General features: G+C 42.2%; 1 protein-coding gene across 1 annotated transcript in view; it reads right to left on the bottom strand.

Moving 5' to 3' along the window:
* Window positions 1-1929: 1929 nt before the first annotated feature.
* LOC104211293 (DExH-box ATP-dependent RNA helicase DExH12-like) overlaps window positions 1930-16370 on the bottom strand; it is a 29580-nt gene continuing 15139 nt past the window's right edge. The window contains 2 exon segments of the mRNA XM_070173871.1: window positions 1930-5109; window positions 5242-5631. Coding sequence (XP_070029972.1) covers window positions 1930-5109; window positions 5242-5631 — 3570 coding nt within the window.

Below are 16370 nucleotides of genomic sequence, written 5' to 3'. Positions count from 1 at the left end.
TGGCAATCTAAGTTGCAGAAGTGTGTTGCACTTTCAATAACTGAAGCAGAGTACATTGCCGCTACAGAAGCTGGCAAGGAGATGGTATGGCTCAAGCGGTTTCTTCAAGAGCTGGAATTGCATCAAAAGGAGTATGTCGTCTATTGTGATAGTCAAAGTGCAATAGACTTGAGCAAGAACTCCATGTACCATGCAAGAACAAAGCATATAGATGTGAGATATCATTGGATTCGTGAGCAAGTGGAGAACGAATCACTTCAAGTCAAAAAATTCACACGAGTGAAAATCCTGCAGATATGTTGACCAAGGTAGTACCAAGAGACAAGTTCGAGCTTTGCAAAGAACTTGCCGGCATGCGCTCAAACTAGAAGTCCGATGTTACTTCCTTCAGGTGAATGGGTCTGGAGGGGGAGATTTGTGGGGTCCATTCCCATAAATGAAGAAGAAGAAAAATAAATGTGATAAAGACTTCTAAATCTTTTTTGGCAGCCACCGTTTTTGTTGAATTACTCAAATTGTAGAGTTTGAATATTTCTTTCTTTTGATGTCACTGATGACATCTTAGGGATATAGAATCTCTATAAATAGAAAACTTCTGAGCCATTTGTAATACACCACACAGAAAGAGAAGCAACACAATAGTTGCGGAGAGTATTTCTCAGGCATTGTGAGAAATAGACTGTGTAGAGGAAAATAGAGAGTGAACGATATTGTAATGAGGTGAGAATATCAAAAGAGGGTTATTTCTTTTGAGTGTTGTAGTGGTCTTTGGAGTATTTTACTCGGACCTACAAAGTGTAAAATTCCTTACTATAGTGATATCAGTTGCTCCTCTCGGGGCCGTGATTTTTTCCCTTATTCAGAAGGGTTTCCACGTAAAATCTTGATGTCATTATTGCTGCATTTCTATTCTTGCTGATTTAACCATAACTTAGTGTTCCGCGTTTATCCCTAATACCGTGAATATTATTTTTGCGGGTCTATTATTCCCAACAAGGATCTCATAGATAGATCAGCAATACTAGTCAAGAAATTACTAATACATAATACAATTTAATGATATCGTTACCACTTCCAGAATCACTAGATTCCCCCTTCGCGTGCACTGCAAACACAAAATTTACAGAGCGAACATTCGTTTGGGTAAAGTGGCCTTATCTGATAATCTTCTCACATTCAAGAATGGTATGTAACTCTTAATAAATTCAGAAAGATCAGCTGCATTTTGGACTGCAAATTTTGTGATTTTTCCCATTGGCCATCAATAAAATTTACAGAACCAGAACTGCTAATGCTGGAAGAAGAGTGAACAAATGGTCAATTTAGACCACTCTCTTATTAACTTCCTTTCAAATTAAAGAAGCTACTCCACTTTTGACTGCTTGATCAATGATTGTTGTATTCGTTAGAGGATTGTCGTATCTATGTGAGGGGTTTGAAGTTGATTCAAGATTCCTTTTTATGCATTGAGTATTTGAAATTGATTGATCCGACTAATTCGGATTCATGTTGTGTTGTGTAGGACATAACAAAGGAAAGTATCTCTTACCAGGAGGCAGGACCTTTTCTATTTTCAAGACTTGAGCTCGATCGAGCTATTTGGTTAATGTGGAGAAATATCATCCATCCGAGCACACTCCTAGTGGGGGCTTTTGGCTCGCTTTGTTTCTGATTTAATAGGATACAAAAGCAAGTGATCACAAAAATCCCAAATACCCCCCTCCTTGAACCAGCAGCATTTAGATTACAATACTTAGCTACAAATAAAATGCATATTACCGTGAAAAAAAACAATAGTTCATGAAACAAGTCCTCCACGAGGGAATTAGAAGTAGGATAAAGCATAGAACTTACTCTCAGTAGATTGTCTACAAGAGTACATCAAGCAGCTAGAGCAAGCTACCGAAGAGTAAAGCTAAACCACTCCGGTCAACTGTCATCTTCAACCATTCCCTCTTTTACATCAAGTGCGAAAGTATATTCCTGATCACAACCTAGGTAAGAATCACACATGAAATAGAGTGTGTACGTCCTCGTTCCAGCTTCTGCAGGGGCAGCAAAATCAAGCTTGATCTTTGACTTCCTTTGCAGACTAACCCTCTTAATGGCTAATAATTGGTTGCTCTTCGTATCTCCCACAACAAGCCACCATCCTTCTTCCTTGGCCTTAGGATATCTAGGTGCAAACACAGGTCCAACCTCTGTTCCACCCTCAAGATCTCGCTCAAGAGTCACCTGTAAACTCACATCATCTCCTGCTCTCACATAACCACCGTCCAGCACATCATATGTCAAATCAACGTTTGGAAACCGGTTACAGAAACGGGCAATATCCATAAACTGTGGCTCTGACATCTGCAAGATCTCATGCCTCTCCTTATCTTCCATCTCCACTAAATCAAAAACTGTCTCTATACTCTTCCCCGGATTTTCATGGCACTTCTTGGCCAATTCCTTTGTGAAGTGTGGAAGTTGGAGAAGCATAGAGTCACGCTCCCATATTCCCTGAGTGACCATCTGGCTCACTTCCATTGCTAGAAGTGCCAGATTCAGCCATCCGTTACTGGATATTACATCAACCATTGCTTGGAGCAGCCTACTAGCACAAAGGAGTACCTCTTGCTGGTCAGAAGCTAGATTCCCACGCACCATTTGCCTGGAGAAATGAGCTTGCAACAGAGCATTAGCCTTGACATGAGGGTCTACATATTTGGGATTCTCAAAAGGGAAGCGCTGATGATTAATTAATCTTCTTATCAACTCCTCTTCGCCAGGTCTTATTGGCAGCTGTTCATACTCCGATGCTGAAGCCAAAATTTCAAGCAAGCCCTTCAACTTCGTTTTGGAGGTCAAAGAAGAGCTAAAACGTTCTATCGTAGTGTAACTGATGTAATAATATGATGCAATCATGCCAAGATTCAGGGGCAAAAGAAAAAAGTCATCTTCCACAGTAACACATTTGCTCAACTCTAAGTCACCGAGAGTATTCTCCACCTGCTCCGAGAGGTGATCCGAAAGATGTCTGTGACTAATACCCTGCAGATTATAGTAGTTTGGATTCTGAGTTAGCCTTCTGTACATATATGTCCATGTAAGGTAATCTACAGCATCCTGCTTGTTCTGAATAACACCAACAACCACCTCCGCATTGAAATTGTCGTGGAGATAGTGTTGCAAATGGCTCTCCACGGGGAATGCTTCGTATAAGAACTTCTTGTAGTAGTCCTTGCGTGGTGCATGGCAGAGGATGACACACTTCCCCGAGCTATCTACAAGAGGTCGACTGGCATGACCCATCATCTGCAACAAATCACTCACTGGATAATCACTGCACGCATTTTCCCTACCATCATAGTACTGAGTTCCCATAACCACCATCAGATGGGCAGAGAGGGGCACTCCCCAACACATTGTGCTGCTCATTACACAAACTTGAATCCATCCAGTTTCAAACAATGTCTTCACTATATCCTGATCTGTGCTGGACAAGCCTTCGTGCAAGTATCCAACACCATACTTAAGTGTCTCTTTTAGCATGGGCTCGCTGATCCTCTCCACAAAAGGCTCTAGCTCCACTCCGGAGTGCAGCAAAAACACAGGTGCTTCTTCACTGTCCATGTCTGAGTAAGTCATCAGATCCACCGCAGTGAGGCGTGCATGCTTCCTCGTGGGGACATACACTATTGCTGGTTTTCCTATCCTTGCATGCTGTACTATTGCTGTATACGTGGGTTTTGTCATGGCTTGCATCCTAGCCTCAAAGTTTGCAATATCGACACCCTGAATATGCATTTCCAGCGGCACGGGCCTTACACCCGGAGGAAAGTTGAAAACACCATGAGCCGTAGCCCCAATCCATTCCCCCAAATCCTTGGCATTAGCCAGAGAAGTCGACAAAGCAACAACTCGAATCTTGTTCTCGACCTGGCTTGAGATATATCGCATCCGAGAGACAATCACCTCCAACACAGGACCGCCTTGGCCACCAATCAGGTGCAGTTCATCGATGATAAAAAGACTTACTTGCTGAACATACTTTCGCTGTTTCCAGCGACGAGATAAAGCATCCCATTTATCAGGCGTGCTTATAATTAACTGACCCTTCTCTAACAGTTTCAAATCAGTTGATGTTTCCCCGGTTAATTCGACCACTCTTATTCCAAGAGAATCTCCGAATTTCTTCTTCCAATCACTGTAACGCTCCTTAGCAATGGCATCAAGGGGAGCTATATACACTGCACGTAAGATACTACCAGATCCTTTCTGATGATCCCTCAATATGGCAAATTCAGCACAAATGGTCTTCCCACTACCAGTCGGAGCTGCGACCAAGACGTTGTCATCTGAGTTGTACAAGACTGTAAAAACCTGAGTCTGAACAGGATTGAAATGCTTAAAATCTTGATAAAGTGCTTCATAGGCTGAATTCCTCAATGCAGTAACTGGCAGAGGTTGCAAGTCTAGTAACTCCGTGGGAGGAGGATACTTCTCTGGTAAAATCAGGTGCCGGAAAGAAACAGGTAAAATAGTTTGGGACCCTAGCCATCTGTCAGACACAACATGGATGAAGTATTGAGGAGGCAATGGTTCAAAAATTGGGACTGTGAAGTTCAAAGTATGGTCCTCATCAATGTACTGCTTCTTCAGCAAGAAGTATTCATGATGAAGAATATAGTCCCCGTCATTATTTTCCACAATTATCCAGAAAGTTTCCATATAACCATGGACCTTGTCCTCCCACTGGAAATCTGGTGTAATAGTCAATTCTACCCTCAAAACCGAGCGGGTAATTGGCTGAACATGTGCTGCAAGGTTGAGCTTTGGAAACTGATGAATGAACTTGTGAAGTGTTCTTCCCATCTTTGGAAAACGGATAAGTTCCCCCAACTCTTGTGATGAAAGATCATAATACCGCTCCCAAGCCAAATCTTTCTTCTCCAATTTCATCAAGATTTCATTTGGGATGCCCTTGAATTGGCGAAGTGGTGTCTGCACACTCCACATCCTCTTACTTATCATCTTGCACCATTTCAAAGCCTTCTGAGCTAATACAGCCCACCCTCTTTTCAGAACTATCTCAAAAAGGGCTCGCATCAGACGTGCAGCACTCTGCAAAGAAAATCACAAAATTCAAAAAAAAAGAAAAAAAGATGGACTTGGGTTACACCATAGTCTGCACCAAAGAAACAAAAAAGAAACAAAGAAGCAACCAGAAAATGTTCACGTATGTGCCAAACAAACCTGAGTTACATAAACCATGTCCGATGACAAAGACAACCCTTCAAGCTTCAGCTGTGAAATATATGCCTGCAGTAGAACATTGATCTTGGCACTGGGCTCCTCAAGACTCTCTTTGACCGGAATGGGAACACGATCCAAAAGCTTTGCCAATTCCATCTTCACATCTTGCCTTACTGTTACATATTTAAACTCCTCACTGAGAGAGAAGAGCCTACACAGCTCAATATCAGCCATTGTTGGCTTCAAGTGCTCATTGAATGTGGAAATCGTCCCATGAGTTATATAGTAATGGCTAGCAATACGACCCAAGTCAGTCACCTGGAAATATCCACTTTTTCTGGCATACTTAACCAGGTTGTTTTGGTCCAGTAATGTAGCTGCAGAATGAACCTGCAAAACAAGTATGCCTTTCAAGACACTGGAAACTCTTTGATGCTCCATGGCCCAACAATGAAAAAAATTTACAATTTTAAAGCTACACATACTTATCTGGAAAAAGAAAAACGACACAATAACTCAAACAACAATACAATGACAGAAAATTTGCAGATCCATGAACTGTTAGTACTATGAACTGTCAAACCTCCTTTTTGCGCGCCTACCCCGAAGGATAAATGCGTGAGAGAGTTTTTCCAATTTAAGTGACAATATTCGAAATGGGATTATTTATTTAATTCAAAGTCGCCACTTGGGAAAGGTTTGACTTTTGGTGTCCCAAGTCACCGGTTTATCTTGAATCCCAAATCGAGGAAATTTTCGACTTTCCAAATGAAGTCTGCGAACCAGAAATTCTAAGTAAGGAATTCTGTTGGCCCGAGGGAAGGTGTTAGGCACCCCCGAATCCCGTGGTTCTAGCACAGTCGCTTAAATTGTTATGATGGCTAAATATCTGATTTAAATACATGTTATAACTTATGTGCTTTTATTAAGTTTAAACCGCTTTTATTATTATTATCTTTTATAGAATTGCAACGTCGCGAAAATGCACCTCGAACCACGTCGCAATCAATGCACCCGTGGTTGTTAATACATCCCGACTCCGTTGAGATTTGAATTTGAGTCACATAAATGCGCACCCGAATTTTAGAAGGTATCTTAATTAAAATCGCGTCTAAAGAGTCTAACACGTAATTATCTTTGGGGAAGGCAGTGAAGTTCACTAGACAGTCCATCCCAAGTTCTAAGTATTTAATATATACATTTATGAGGGCCCCGCGATTTGTGCGTTTTATTTGGCGAGGCTCGTCTCATTTTTCGAAGGGATAAACCTACAGCGACTACATTTCTATTATGTTTGTCTCTAAAATGAAGGAAAATACACGCTAATCAAATTAACATACTTGGCCAGCTCCGGCCTCTTATTAATTATCAGATTAATTATTTATGAGGCGGGGAATTGTTTCATGCCTTATTCCATGAGCGAGCATGCTTTTAACTTAATAGAGGAAATTGCATACAATATTAATAAAATGCTAAACTCACGCTAAACAATCTTCGAGTTGAATTTAAACTAACTTATTTAAACTAGATTAATGGAATTAACTATTAGAGGATGCTACTAATGGGATCCGAGCATTGTCCTATAAACTGCCTAACGAAATCCAACTTGATAGAGTCTGTTCAAATGACTTAAAACTATATTGCATCTTTGCCAAATTAGAAACAACCTGCCTTACGTGTTTAAGAATAAGAATAGAGATGAGATTTAACTATCGATATACTAAATACCTGTGCATTCCATGTCATATAGACAACTAAATAACTAAGATCAACAGTGTTAAACAAACTAAGTTTCAATTAAGTACAAGCTAACTAATGTATTTTCTATTGAGTTACAAAATAAAGAATTACGCAAAGCTAACAACATTTTATAAAGCTGTAATTACAGAAGCAAATGATTAAACTCCTTCGCATCTTTCATTTCATGCTTTTACTGTTACATCAATGTGGAATTCTAGTGTGTACCTGGATGTTGAAACACAACAAGAAGACGAAGAAAATAGAAAAATCAGCAGCAGCAAAAGAATGGCAGCAGCAACAAACTATAGTCATAGCAGCAGTAGTAGATTCAAACCAACAGCAACACCAATTCCAAACCAGAAATAACACTCCAACAAAGCCCGAAATGTTTTGTAAACCCAACAGCAAAAATCAACACCAAAAAAAACTCAACAACTCTCTCTTTATACAGAAACAAACTCTCTCTATATCCTTTTCTGGTTTTAAACTCTTGGGTCTCTGCCCAGTTTTCTGATTCTAAACTCTTGGTTCGACCACAAATCCCCTCTATTCTCTGATTCTTTATGTTGCTGAAAACTAAAGGGAGATAGATTTTTAGAGAGGTTTTGATGGCTGAAACTCTTTAGTTTTTTCAGGGGTGTCCTCCTTTTTTTCTGATCTTTTCCCTCCTCCTTTTATATCCTTATAGAAAGGAAGAAAACTCCCTCCAAAGACAGGCTGCCCAGGGCTTAAAATAAGCCTTAAAAGCTGTCATCTCCATTTGGGATTGTCTAGGCATGGGGTTTCTTTTACTTTAAACTGCTGAAACTCAGAAAGGCAATGGATACCCTGCTGTACAGCAGGTTCCACTACCATTCTCAAGTGCATCTTCAGCCTTTTATTATTAAACTTACCTTACACCTGACTTCTCATCTGTAAAGATGTCAGCCATGGTGTATTTGCACTATAGACTACTCTAATGGTTCAACCCATACTCAAACTGGCAGTCCACTAAACTTAAGTTCTGAAATTTTCATTAAAATTGCAGCTATAACTAATCCTTAAGTGGTTCTTGATTCAACTGAACGGGATAACACACAGTGTAATCAATTCTCAAAAACCTCAGTAAACAAATCAACAACACGAGTCAGATTAACACTATTCCAAACTGGAACTAATTGATGATATATATTGAATCGACTACGCGAATTACAACCACACAATTAATAGGAAATGGTTAGAATCCAACAGTATTAATCAGGTGATTCAAATTGCACTGCCCAAAACAAAAGTTGCCCTGGAAACTAATTGATCGGATTCATTTTCAATCAATTATATAGTTTACACACATACACTCAATCAGTTAATAGAGAAAAACTCAACCAAATAAAAAGGTCCGGGCAAGGTGGACAGAATAGTCGACACAAAAATAAAAACAAATCAATACATTTAAACACACGAACAGACATTACAAAACAAACAACATGAACTGGCAAGGAAAAAGAAAAAGAAAAATACCTTAAAGAATTGAAAATCAGATGACCTTGTCTCGGATTTTGAATCGAACCTCTTTTGGGGTTGAACGGACTTTGATAACACTTCGATTAAGGTCTATTAGACCCCAACCCTCTCGTCTAATTGGACAAAACCCTCAGATTCCGGATTTCTAGGGTTCTTGGGCCTGATTTGGGACTTGGGGTTTTCTGGTTAGATTCGGACCAAACCAAGCTTGGTTTGGTCACGAGGGAGGTCAGGGGGGTACCTGGTATGGATTTGGGGGGGTTTGGCGTAGGTTGGGGTCCGACTCGAATCTTCAAACGAAGATTCGAGACGGTGGGGGAAGATTCGAGACCCATGGTTTGTATATCCATGTTCAGGGGGTCGAGGTGTACTAGGGATGTTAGTTTGGTGGTCACCGGCATTGTTGCCGCCGGGTTGCAGGTGGGGGAACGGAGGGGCGACGCTAGGGTTCTAAGGGGGTGTCTGGGAAGGGGACGATGATGAGGAGGGGGGGTCTGGCTTAGGGGGCGTGGGGGTAAGGGTTTGGGCTTATATAGTTAGGGGGAAAATTAATCTAGGTCGTTAGATCATCAACAATCGATGGCCTGGATTAACCAGCTTAAATGGAAACGAGGCCGTATGGGTTAGGTGAGACCGGTGGGTCTCTGGGTTAGATGGGTCGGGTTTAAACGTGGGTATAGAGATGTGATCTTGGCCGTTGATCATTCCGAGATCAACGGCCCAGATCAAGCATGATCAAGACGACATCGTTTGGACGTCCCTGAGGCCAACTGATCTGGACCGGGCTAAACAAATGCTTTGGGCCCGATTTGGGTCCAATTTGAAATGGCCCAATTCCAATTTTATCCAATTTCAACTTATTTCTTTTATTTTCCCATTTATAATAAAAATCCAAATTTACAAAATTCTAAAAATATATTATAAAAAATTTAAAAATCAAAATTATATCACAAGACACCAATTGATTTTTGGTAATAATTAACACACAATATCATATATTAATTAAACAAAAATCAACCTTTAAACGATAAAAATGACAAAATTAACAAAGACAAATATTTTTTGTGATTTTTTATTCATTCAAAACCAAATACGATTCAATTAATTTCTAATAGTAGAACAAGATCCCAACTTTATGCGACATACATTTTTGTATTTTCAATTGATAAAACTAAACAATCACAGATAAAAACTACAAAAATGCCAAGCAAATTCACAAAATTATACACAAAAGACAATTTATTATTTTTTTTTGATTTCTTTTGGAGTAATTGTCGTGTGAACAAAAATCACGTGCTCACAGCTGCCCCTCTTTGCCCGAACACATGCGAGGTTTTCGTGCAAAGATAAAGTGAGCGGATATGAGTGATTTTTGCCCGTTGGACTATTCCGTCTGAAGCACATTTTTGAAAGATTTGACCGAACCTTTGCTTCAAAGATTTCCTACATATCCTGGGCTAAACAGGAATCAGGTCAATGTAGTTCGGGAAACTTTGGTAGCTGGGACTGCCATGGGATTGCAATGCTTGTTGTTACTGCTGCTGTTGTTGTCGCTACTGCTTTACCGACCTCCTTATTACAAACAAAGGAAATTGAAACTGAACTAACTACTTATGCCTGCCAACCACTAGTTACAAGATTCCTATCTATAATTCTTTTGCAGCTTGATCTTGGGTCTTAGCTGATTCTGCTTGTAGACTTCGATCCGAATCTTGATGCTCGCAAGTTGTAGGCGCTTGTTTATTTCTGCAGTATTGAGTGAAACGGGATTGGCGGAGCTCGGGAATTTAATCAAATTTTGAGCGACCTGCCCTTTGTTTGTTCCAATATTTGGGAATATCTTCTTTTTGTTCTTTTCTTCTTTTCTTTATTCTGGATTGAGACTCAAACCGTAGGTCATCTTGATCCATGCGCCTCGAGGTCAGACCTGCTGAGACAACAAAACAAACGAACGAAATTTTCTGCCCCAGTTTCACTAGGAAAATTTCGTGAGTTAATTGCCATAAAAATCTACAGGATTGATGAAGGGATTGGAAACCTCTAGTCTAAAAAGCACAACTCAGGGATTGGAGCCCTAATGTCGCAAAAGGTAAAAATGCGCAACTCAGGGATTGGAGCCCTAATGTCGGCTAAAGGAAAGTTGCTCAACTCAGGGATTGGAGCCCTAATGCTGGCTTAAAGAAAATTGCTCAACTCAGGGATTGGAGCCCTAATGTCGGCTAAAGGAAGCTCGCTCAACTTAGGGATTGGAGCCCTAAATTGGGAGGATTGCAAAGCAAATGCCGGAAAACTAACCGGGTTATGTCGGGAGAAAAGGAAAAAGGGCTCCTGGGTTATGCCAGGGAGGTGCACGGGTTATGCCGTGAAGAAAAATAGGTCCCCGGGTTATGCCGGGGAGGAAAGAAAAAGGGGCCCTGGGTTATGCCAGGGAGATCCACGGGTTAATGCCGAAAAAAGGGAAAGAGTCCTCGGGTTATGCCGGGAAAGTCATCGGGTTCTGCCGGAAAAGGGCAAGAGTCCTCGTGTTATGCCGGGGAAGTCATCGGGTTATGCCAAAAAAGGGAAAGAGTCCTCGGGTTATGCCGGTAACGTCATCGGGTTATGCCGGAAAAGGTCCACGGGTTATGCCGGGAAGATTCATCGGGTTATGCCGGAAAAGGGCAAGAGTCCTCGTGTTATGCCGGGGAAGTCATCGGGTTATGCCGAAAAAGGGAAAGAGTCCTCGGGTTATGCCGGTAAAGTCATCGGGTTATGCCGAAAAAGGTCCACGGGTTATGCTGGGAAGATACATCGGGTTATGCTGAAAAAAGGGAAAGAGTCCTCGGGTTATGCCAGGAAAGTCATCGGGTTCTGCCGGAAAAGGGAAAGAGTCCTCGGGTTATGCCGGAAAAGGTCCACGGGTTATGTCGGGAAGATTCATCGGGTTATGCCAAAAAAAGGGAAAGAGTCCTCGGGTTATGCCAGGAAAGTCATCGGGTTCTGCCGGAAAAGGCCAAGAGTCCTCGGGTTATGCCGGGGAAGTCATCGGGTTATGCCGAAAAAGGGAAAGAGTCCTCGGGTTATGCCGGTAAAGTCATCGGGTTATGCCGGAAAAGGTCCACAGGTTATGCCGGGAAGATTCATCGGGTTATGCCAAAAAAAGGGAAAGAGTCCTCGGGTTATGCCGGGAAAGTCATCGGGTTCTGCCGGAAAAGGGCAAGAGTCCTCGGGTTATGCCGGGGAAGTCATCGGGTTATACCGAAAAAGGGAAAGAGTCATCGGGTTATGCCGGTAAAGTCATCGGGTTATGCCGGAAAAGGTCCACGGGTTATGCCGGGAAAAATTATCGGGTTATGCCGAAAAAGGTCCACGGGTTATGCCGGGGAAATCATCGGGTTTTGACGGGGAAATCATCGGGTTATGCTGGGGATATCATCGGGTTATGCCGGTAAAGTCATCGGGTTATGCCGGAAAAGGTCCACGGGTTATGCCGGGAAAAATTATCGGGTTATGCCGAAAAAGGTCCACGGGTTATGCCGGGGAAATCATCGGGTTTTGACGGGGAAATCATCGGGTTATGCCGGGGATATCATCGGGTTATGCCGGAAAGATCATCGGGTTATGCCGGAAAAGGTCCACGGGTTATGCCGGAAAAAATCATCGGGTTATGCCGAAAAAGGTCCACGGGTTATGCCGGGGAAATCATCGGGTTATGCCAGGGAAGTCCACGGTTTTTGGCCGGGATTTGGATAGAAAAAGCTCTTTGGGTTATGCCAGGGAGATTCACGGTTTATACCGGGATAGTTGAGGAATGAGGTCCCATGCTACCATGATTTGTTTTTCTTTTGAGGTTTTCATTTTTATTTCTTGTCTTCTTTCTTTTCTTTGGTTTTCCTTTTAATATTTCCTTTTATTTATCAAAATGCATGAAAGAATTCTGGGGAAACTTCCTTTTTGGTCGTTTTCCTGCTGTAAAGCTGTTTCAACGCTCGCGCATTTCATTTCTTTTGAGCTATACCTGCTTCTTGCACGGTTGCTTTGAGTAAGACCTGTTTTCAACAAAGAACAATTTATTAGTTGAAACGGTGGTTGGTTTTGTGGCCTTGATCGTCTCCATCGTTTGATCCCGTCCCCATTTCCATTGAGAACTGTGCCGCTTGTTGGCCTTGAGGGTGAATCTCTTTCACACTGACCAGGTTCAGGCTTAGGATTACATGATGACTCTCCCGTGTGGGCTCTATCCTTTGCTTTATTTTGCCCTTAGGAACTTTGCCTTTGACTTTCTTTCCTTTCGAACGTCTTTACTTTGGAAGCAATCAACTACCATGGTCAGTCGGGATTGGACTGACGCACTACTGAGGCTGTGTATTTTCTTTGACTCTTGCCAGGCGGGGCCCTGTGAAACCGGTCCTGCCACCTTTTCTTTGTAATTGTTACGAAATCAGAGTTAAACCGAAAAGGATTCAAAGAAAACTATGCAAAAGGAAAGCATATGAGTTTAAAGAGAAGCGTCCCTTTCGGGGGAAAAGAAGGACTTATCTGGGGTGCATGCTGGCTTCAAACTGACATGACATGCTTCTTGGACTGGATGCCCAATCCACACCAAACTCCAGCTTCTCATGAACCTATTGATCCGTGTTTCCAAACCAGAGAACCTTGCCGGGACTTTTAGTGATGAAATATCCTCTTTTCGGCCGACAATGCCCTTTGCGGGTTTTTTCTAATCGACCTCTCTCATTTTTGATTTCTCTACTCTCGTCGCCTCATGGTGCCTGAGGTTTTCACCGATAAGACTCTCTCATTTTATTTCTCTCAATTTGACTTCTATCAGATTCAAACAATGACGTTTTCCACTTTCCTGTCTTTGCCAATTGATCAGAAGGACTTGGACAAGGTCTTTGGGGTAAAATGATTTTGGGCGGAACTACAACTTTGGAACTTTTTCGGCGGTCTCATGGCCGAACCATTATAACTTCTGCCCCAGTTTTACTTTGGGGAACTTCTTGGATTTTATTTTTGGTGTGACTGAACCCCAGAGAGAGGCTGCCTACGTATCCTTTCGGAATCAAGTCAGACGTAGTTAAGGCAATAATTTTTGTTTTGTTTTTGTTCCCGTTTTGTTTTTCTTTTCTTTTTCTTTTCTTTTGCTTTCCTTTTTTTTTCTTTCCCCCCCTTTTTTTCTTTTTTCTTTTCTTTCTTTTCTTTTTCTTTTTGTACTTCCGGGTTCCAAAGAGGGTAATCAAAGAAAGGTAATCAGCTCAAAGGGTTTGCGAAGGATTGATGGTGTTTGGATAACGGGAATGAAAGCCTTCGTCATCTCAACTGTGCAAAGACATCGCCGGAGCGATTTAGACATAGTACTGCATCTGCATCCATAGCTTTGTCGGGGTCATTTCTTTCGATGTCGCCCAGATACAAATGCTCCTCTTGGCAATATTTTCCAATGATGTATGGACCCTTCCGATTATGAGCAAACTTTCCTTTTGCTTCCTGGTGATGAGGAAGAATACGCCTTAACACCAGTTGCCCTACTTCAAAATTTATAGGCGCGGGCCATTCTTTGTTGGTACAATTGCTCGTGACAAACTGCAGTCATTAAGGTCAACGTTCCATACGAGTCTAGACCCACTCACTGTCCTCAAACTCTGCTTCAGTGACGGACATTTCCCAAACCATGAACCAATTTTCTTTAGTTGTTCCTATTCTTTTTAATTTTCTCAAACTCTCTATATTTCAATTTTGACTCATTATTTTGAAGTCTGACAGAGTTCTTGGGATCTGGGCATGAAGTCCGCAAGCATGTCATGTTATTTAAAGCTGCATTATTAGAATTGAAGAGAACTAAAAGAAAACATAGCAAAACTCTGGAAAAAAAATAAAAAATAAAAAATAAAGAAAGTGAACGATGAAATATGATTTCATTTCTTGGAATTGGGAAGATAACAGAGTCGACATTCAGGTAATTAAAACAGGAAACTAAAGAAAGCATCTGAGGTACACCCTGGGATAGCTCGCGATGCAGAAAAAGTGGCAGGACAGGTCTACTAGGACTCCCGCTTGATCAGGAATGGCGTAGCCTTCTAGTTTTGAAGCTTGGCATTTGGTCCCATGTATGATACCTCAGCGGTGCTAGTGCCCTCTCCTGGCTGGACCATGTGTGTTTCGCATAGCATTTTCCTCATTGCCTCACATATTCCCTCACTTACTTCAACCGTGAACACCTCATCATCTTCCTATTTACTGTACTTTGGCTTCTGTTGTATGCGTCCAATAACCACTGGCTCATTCAACCGAGGTGGTTTGATCGTCCCCCATACCACATAGGCCTGCTTGGATACATCAATTTTTTTTTTTCAGTTCAGTCTCGGTGATTTTACTCTTCTTTTTCTCTTTCTCTTGCTTAGGGGTTGCCTTGGGCTTTCTTTCTGTATTAGCAATAGCAATTATGGCCTTAAGCGCCAGATCAAATTCTTTGTCTTCACAAATCATCCCGATTATTGGCCCGTTGTTGTGAGCGGGCAGCGGATTATTGGTCACATTTGGGACATCCTCGTCTTTCAACACAATTTCCCTTGCTCTAACAAATTCTCTACCGCTTGTTTCAATGTCCAACAGTTGTTTGTATCGTGCCCTTCTACCCCTGAATGGTATGCACACCTGACACCCCGCTGATATGATGGTGATTCCGGGTTTTGCCCGTTTGGGGGTATGGGTTGCAATAAATTCATCTGGACAAGCTTGGGGAACAGGGTGGAGTAGGGTTCATCGATTAGTGTATAGTTGGGTCTCCTGGGTGGTTCCCGAGGACGGAAGTTATTCTGGGAAGGTCGAGGATTATAGTGGTTTCGGTAAAGATGCTGATTTCTGGGAGGTGGAGCTTGGCCCCGATTGGCTTGCTGCGGCGGCTGGACATAAGGCTGGGTACTCATGACCATGTAGGGTTGAGGAGCATAGGTCACATTTTGGTGGGGGTAATAATGTTGCGGGGTTCTTTCTGAAAAACAGGGCCTGAGGTTACGATATTCTCCTGCTTCTGATGCCGCCATGGACGTCTCTTCCTTTTTCTTCCCTCTTGTCATTCCTCCGGACCCGCTTTGGACGGCTTGGGAGGTTGCCCTTATGGCTGCCTGACTCAAAATTCTACCCGTTTTTTCAAACCATTCTCCACCATCTCCCCGATCTTAATCGCTTCCGCGAAAGGCTTTCCCATGGCTGACATCATGTTTTGGAAGTAGTCTGATTCTTGAGCCTGGAGGAAAGTAGTGACCATTTCTATCTCGTCCATGGGAGGTTTTACCCTTGATGCTTGCTCGCGCCATTTAATAGCATATTCTCCGAAACTTTCCGAGGGTTTCTTCTTCAAGATTGACAAAGCATTTCTGTCCGGTGCGATGTCAATATTATACTGAAATTGTCTTACAAAATCTCTAGCGAGATCATCCCATATATGCCATCGAGATATGCCTTGCTCCATATACCATTCTGAGGCTATTCCTACCAAGCTTTCTCCGAAGTATGCCATCAACAATTTTTCTTTGCCGTCGGCTCCACGCAATTGGTTGCAATACTTCTTGAGGTGAGCAATGGGATCGCCATGCCCATCATATTTCTCAAACTTTGGTGTTTTGAAACCCACGGGTAGGTGCACGTGAGGGAACATGCCAGATCAGTATAGGAAACACTCTTCTGCCCGCTTAAACCTTGCATGTTTTTCAAACTCTGCTCGAGGCTCCTCATTCTTTTTGCCATCTCATCTTATTCAAAAGCCTTGAGATTTTGGTCTTGCCCCGGCGTAAACTCGTGTTGAGGCTATTGAGGGTGAGTGCTGGTGGTAAACCGAGTTGGTTCCAGTGAGAAGGATGGTGCTTGGAATGTGAATGAGGAAGAGTCAAAATTGGGCCTGTGTGTAG

The sequence above is a fragment of the Nicotiana sylvestris genome, chromosome 4 (genome assembly GCF_000393655.2).
Source record: "Nicotiana sylvestris chromosome 4, ASM39365v2, whole genome shotgun sequence".
In the NCBI taxonomy this organism is placed as follows: domain Eukaryota; kingdom Viridiplantae; phylum Streptophyta; class Magnoliopsida; order Solanales; family Solanaceae; genus Nicotiana; species Nicotiana sylvestris.
Note: the sequence above shows the minus strand (reverse complement) of the source record. Positions and strands in the feature narration are given on the sequence as shown.